The following is a 6,066-nucleotide window of genomic DNA, read 5'->3' on the forward strand; positions in this document are numbered from 1 at the left end:
CCTGCGAGGCCCCGCCCCTCCCCGCCCGGCCCGCTGCGGGGAGGGGAGGGGCGCCGTTCCCTCCTTGCGTCTGACGCAGCGCGCCGGGGGCGGGGCGGAAGTGAGGAGGAGGAGGGGGCGGAAGTAGCTGTGCGTGTGGGGTCAAGATGGTGAGTGCGGGCTGGCGGCGGGGCTGGGCCGAGGAGCGGGCCGGGCCGGGCCGGACGGCGTTCGCCTGTCTACCCCGCTCCCCCCTTATCCCTCCCTTGGCCGCTGGGGTCCCCGGGGGTGGCGGCCGTTGGGCGAGGGGCGCTGCGGCCGTGCTGAGTCACGGGGGTCGGGCGCAGCCGTGGCGGGCGCTGGTGCTGGCGGCTGGGGGGGTCCTCACCGGGGGAGAGGCGTCCGCCGTCCGTCCCCTTCCCCTCCCCTGCGAGGACCCGTCTCCGTTAGGCATCCTCACGGGAGCTGGGGGCCGGGAGGGTGTCTGGGAGCTGGGGGGGACGGGACGGGGAGGCCGAGCGGCCCGGTAATGCCGGTGGAAGGTCCCGCCTCGGTTCTCTGCGGTGGGTAGCGGTGGTGTGGCCTCCTAAGACGGGCCGGGCACTGGTGTGACTTGAGAGCGTTACTCCTCGGGGAGGATTTCATGGTTTTCTCCTTACGTTTGACTTCCTTTGCTCTTGTCGCATCTCGCAGGTAGTGTATCTCTTTAATGCTTTCACTGACCGCGATCTCGGAAAGGTCTGGTCAGCGTTGAGTACGTTAGTTGGTAGATGCTTTATATGCATGTAACAACAGGTATTTTCAGGTTTTCTAACAGCTGATAGGTTGTTGACAGTTACCACGTCAGTACAAAAGACCTTAAGCGTAAGCATGAGTTTTCTGTTGGATCCGACAGTGCTCCTGGAGGAAACTCCTGCACTGAACAGCTCATCACTGTCACCTTCCAGAGATTATTGCTGTCACCTTCCAGAATTCATTATACATTGGCCTATTGGTGGAACAATTTGTATGAACAATCCTAAAGTCACTTCAATAAAATCAGGCAGGGTAGCATGAAATCAGTGGTCTGGGTTAAGATGGCTTGCTTTAGTAAGTCTGTGGAGGTGTGTTTTTCTGGTCTTCTGCTACAAGTTACTGTTCTTCCTTTGCCCTTTCAGTTAACTGGCATACTAGACCACTTGCATACACCTTGTCCTCTTTATGGCAGCCTTAAACTGTGGATAAAATCAATTTGATCTTACTTGATTGTGTCTGTATTGAAGTGAATGAAGGAATGCTCAGCCATTTTCCTTTCTGTCCTGTCAGCTGAGCATGATCTGCCTTCTTCCTTTCCATCCCTGCAGCTCAGGGTGGCAATGAACAAGGGGTAATTGCAAGTTTAACTGTTTGAGCCAGATCCTAAAAATGTATTATCAGTACCTTTAAATGTTATCAGATTCTCTGAAAAAATTCTAATTTAGTATGGGGTTTGTGTTTCGGTGAGGGGTTTTGTTTGTTTGTTTTTTAAAGAGACCCTAAAGTCTAGGGCTTGCGCATGAGTAGTTTAAGGAGTCTTTGAACGCTTTGTTTCATTTGCCTGGCCTAATGGCCCATATGAAAGGGGTCTGGTTCTGTTAAAGTAATCCTAACTTTTTTGGTTCCAGAATTCCAGAGGTGGTGCTTCTCTGTTGAAAGATAGTATCCCAATTACTGAATTTTCAGCTTCAGGACCGTTTGAAGGTCATGATCTTCTGCGCAGAGGGTAGGCTTTTACTCCTTGATTTGTGCTGTAGCAAATGTTGAACTTTAGATATAGGAAGAAAGTATGTGTTAAATGTTGGCTTTTTAAGAAGGTTCTTGGAAGGTGTATCACAAAAGCTATAGCCTAAAGTGCATGTATTTAATCAGATTGTCCTTCAAGTGTGAATTTGCTGTGAAACATCACTTCAAGAAGTAGATAACATTAATGGACTTTTACCTGTATGATACTCATCTTTTCTAAAGAGATGGCAAAGTATTAATGATTATGAAAGGTATGCTAGTTGTAAAATACATGTATATGAGTGTGCTATGGCACTGTGGGAAATGGTTAATTTCAGCCTTGGTACAAGTTAATATAGTAAAAATAGTGGGTTTGGGTTTTGCCATTTTACATGAGTGCAGAACTATGTACATGTCTTGGATAATGAATCTAAAATAAGTTATGGAGTTTAAAATGTGGGTAATACAACTATGAGTGGTGGGGGAAGTTATGTACAGTATTCAGTTGCAAAAGCTTGTAGACTTCTAAAATTAGATACCATGTAGCTTGGACATAATTAAATCTATGATGTTTTCATTTATTAATATTTGTCTCTATTTCTGAAAAGGGTCAAGGAAGAAAAACTGTCATTCTGTTTTGTCAAACATAAAGAAAAAAGGATACCTGAAATTTAAATTCTTTTTCTTCTGGTAGTGCTGTAGTTAGAGGTCTTAATTGCTGCTTCACAATTAAGCTTTTTTTTTTTGTAGTTCAAACTGTGCTAATTGTGTCTCTCTGTGGGCTGATATTTGTATCTGAGATTAGTTTTGGAATGCAACTTAAAAAACAATATCCTGATTAATTTGAAGTTCAAGTTTTTTACTTGTATTTCTAGCTTTACAAGTGTGAAAAATGAATTGTTGCCTAGCCACCCGCTGGAGTTGGCAGAAAAAAATGTAAGTATAACATGGAGTGTAGCCATCTTCACTCTTAACTGATTATGAAGTTTAAATTAACAATGTGGTTACCTGGACTGCTTTGTGTGGTAACAAGTAATGAACGTGGTCTTGCCTTTAACAGAATAAAGATGTTCAACAATAGTAACATTTTAGTCATACAAATGACATTGTTGGCAAGTTTGTTTAATGTTAACCTCCTACTTGTGACTGTCTGCACTTCAAGTATGTAAGCGGGCTTCCAAGTAGGGATTTACTTAGCAAGGTTTAGTCATCTAAAAGTTACTAAGCTAGTTGTGTATGCAGCCTCTATAGTTAGGTGGGGGGCACACCTGCCACTTCTGGAAGGCTGATCCTCCCATTTGTCTATAGGTTTACCATATATCTTAGTTTTCAGTCTCTGAACACAAAAAATATTTTTCATTAAATTACTTGATCCCATCTAGAAATTTTATACATACAGTGTGTTGTAAGTGTATGCAATCTTGTCCGGTTTCGTCATCACTTGTGGACCACTGAAGAGTGGTCTGCGGACCATAGGTTGAAAGTAAAGGGAGACTAGACAGCTTTGGCTAAATAGCTGGTTGAACTGAATCTCGTCTCTGGTAGCTGTTTTGCCAGCACAGATTTGTTCTAATAAAATGTCCTGAAGCAAAGGCAGTATATCTGGATAGAATGTTCCAAATTGCAAAGCTAATCAGCATGACAAGGTCTGAATGTAATGCAGACCATCTAATATATTCTAATTCTAACCAGTGCTAGTGGTGTCTTGAGTTAAAAGGATGATGTTAATGTGACACGAACTTCACAAGCTTATTTATAAATACTATAAATGTTTCAGAGCTATTTTTCATTTGTGGTTTTTTTACAACTGAGTGCTATAACTTAGTTTTTAACTCTGTTCTTGCTGTATAAAACCTGCATAATTAAAAGAATACATGCTAGAGAGAAAAAAAAAAGCACAGAAGTAATAAAAACAGACAATGTGATCCCCTGGCAAGTATATGAAACTAACGGGTTTTTTTCCACATATTGTTTGGTTAGTTTTTCTGTAAGTTTGTGGCCGATTTATCTAAGAATTATTTTTATGTACATTTGCATGGGAAAAGGCTTATCTTAGCCTGACATAGTTATGGTTGTTTTTGCTGCTGTAAATGGTAGGTTATTCAGGTAGCACTAGTAGAAACCAAATCTTTCTGCTACCCAGCTGAAGGACCCCTACCTTTATAAAATAAATGGAAAAAACGATGTGACCAGAATTGTAAGTTTGGGATGAGGCATATAAATAGTATTTTCTGCTAACTTTTGAAGTGTTCAATATAGGTTGTTATGAAGAAAATGCGTGTTATGCCTTTGACTTGTATTTTCCTGTTGACTTTTGGCATCCTTCCGCATAAACAGGATGATATTCTTATACTAGTAGGCTTTTGTCATGGTGATTGAGTACAGGTTTTAAAAAAAGAGGCTTGTATTTTTTGTTTTACTTCACAATATTGTATTATGTCAACATTACAGGCATGTAGTCAGTACTGTAAAAGCCAAATTTGAGACTGGATTACTCAAGCTTTTAAGTTTAACATTAAGCATAAGTTACTTTTGTGTACTTTAGTAATCTTGAACCAGCACTTTTTCATTAAAAGAGCCCTCTACTAGATAGATTTTCTTTGTCTTGCTGATCAGTTTTGGAGCAGTTGGTAAAATTGTGAGCTTTCCTTTGCTTTTCAGAGTCATATGGAGTATATGTGGTGCTCTGTCTTCCTACTTGACCAGAAAAGAAGTATTTCAAGTGTTTTCAAGTAGAGTCTTTGATGACTAACAATAACATCAATTGTGGCTTTAAAGTTTGTGTTCTTAGGTTAAACCAGACTTAGCTTCCAATTTGTGCTAACAATATTTTAGTAAAGTAGTGCAAAGCTACACCACTTGGTGGTGTTACATGACCTGATTGTCAAAAATAACAAAATAAAATGGCTACTATTGATTTGTAATAAAATCCACCAAAAAGCAATTTCAGTTTCATAAAACAAGTATTACTGCATCATTATCTTTCATGTACATTTGAGACACATATGACAGTATCACTGAGTTTTTACATATACATTTGATAAGCATGCTCATTTTAGTAGGATGTCACAAATCTTTTCTATGGCTGTACTGGAAAGTAACTTTTCTAAAATAAAAATCAATGTTGTTTATGATAGTTCCAGTTAAATCAAGATAAAACAAACTTTGCCACGCTGAGAAATATTCAAGGACTCCATGCACCTTTAAAGCTGCAGATGGAATTCAGAGCAGTGAAACAGGTAGGCATTTTTATCCAACTGGTATAACTTAAACCACTTGAAAAAAAAAAAATTTATCTTGGAACGTGCTTTCAGAGGGACATCTTTCTTTATTGAAATACCTTATGTTTCCAGAAGAAATTCTTCCACTGGACTGTTTTTATTAAAACCAACCAAACACTGCAATGAATAGTTTCCAGAACAGTCAATATGCTAAAGCATTTCAGCTGTAGTTCTTTTATTGGTTACTTGGTGAAGTGGTAACTGCTCTAGATTTTCTGTGGACTAGCTTCCTGTAAGCCTTCAGAGAAAAGCAGGAGGAATTGAGTATTAATTCCTAAAATTAATACTCTCCTCTGTGGAATGTATGACCTTCATGGGGAGGAATCTCTGCACTTGTGGGGTAAAGAGACTTAGAGGTCTGAAGGAGGTAGGGATTTGGGAGTGGGTATAGAGGTAACATGAAACCTGAAGCAGAGAATTTGCTATGTGCTTATTTTGTTCCGCAGCCTTTCTTGTAAGATCAGGGGAGGTCTACACGGAGTTACATTCAGAGGTTTTAACTCCTATTTGGGAAGCTGAGTCTCCCTCCTTTTCTTCATCTCCTAGGATGGAGAGTAACTGGAGGGAGGCTGACTTTGTCCCTTAGGAAACATGGAAAACTCATTGGTCTTAGTAAACTTTGTTTTGGCTTGTTGAAGGTTGTCAAGCTATTAAGAGTTGTTCTTCCAAGTGAGTTAGAGCAATTTTATACTCCCTTCCAGTGGATCAGGTGCTACTGAACCACAGTGAGCTGCATTAAACTTGGCAGAAATTACTGGTCCTGCAGATGTGAAAGTCAGAGAGAATGTACGAAAACATCCCTTGATCTCAGCTGGGCTGTCTTGTGAGGAAAAATCTTTTTCCTAACTTATGTTAGGAAAAAGGCAGAAAATGAGGCAGGTGAGGATACCCTGCTACTGTGTCTCCACAGGTATTCTTGGGGAATGGGTGGGCAAAATATGGTGATTAGAAGGTTTTTCACTTCCAGCTTCATGTTAGATATACAAGTTCTCTTCTGGTTTTATTTCACTTTTCTAAAATATAGCTAGCAGCTAAGCATCATGCAGCCGCTTGCTCACTCCCCTCA

At 40.8% G+C, this 6,066-nt stretch overlaps 1 protein-coding gene across 2 annotated transcripts in view; it reads left to right on the forward strand.

The window, feature by feature from the left end:
- The first annotated feature begins 76 nt into the window (after nucleotides 1-76).
- POMP (proteasome maturation protein) overlaps nucleotides 77-6,066 on the forward strand; it is a 9,924-nt gene continuing 3,934 nt past the window's right edge. For both annotated transcript variants that reach the window (XM_010572699.1, XM_010572700.1), the window contains exons 1-4: nucleotides 77-149; nucleotides 1,623-1,720; nucleotides 2,595-2,655; nucleotides 4,857-4,958. In XM_010572699.1, coding sequence (XP_010571001.1) covers nucleotides 147-149; nucleotides 1,623-1,720; nucleotides 2,595-2,655; nucleotides 4,857-4,958 — 264 coding nt within the window. In that variant the 5' untranslated portion in view covers nucleotides 77-146. The remainder of the gene's footprint in view (nucleotides 150-1,622; nucleotides 1,721-2,594; nucleotides 2,656-4,856; nucleotides 4,959-6,066) is intronic.

Source organism: Haliaeetus leucocephalus, unplaced genomic scaffold (assembly GCF_000737465.1).
Source record: "Haliaeetus leucocephalus isolate CR32 unplaced genomic scaffold, Haliaeetus_leucocephalus-4.0 Scaffold351, whole genome shotgun sequence".
Classification (NCBI taxonomy): Eukaryota; Metazoa; Chordata; class Aves; order Accipitriformes; family Accipitridae; genus Haliaeetus; species Haliaeetus leucocephalus.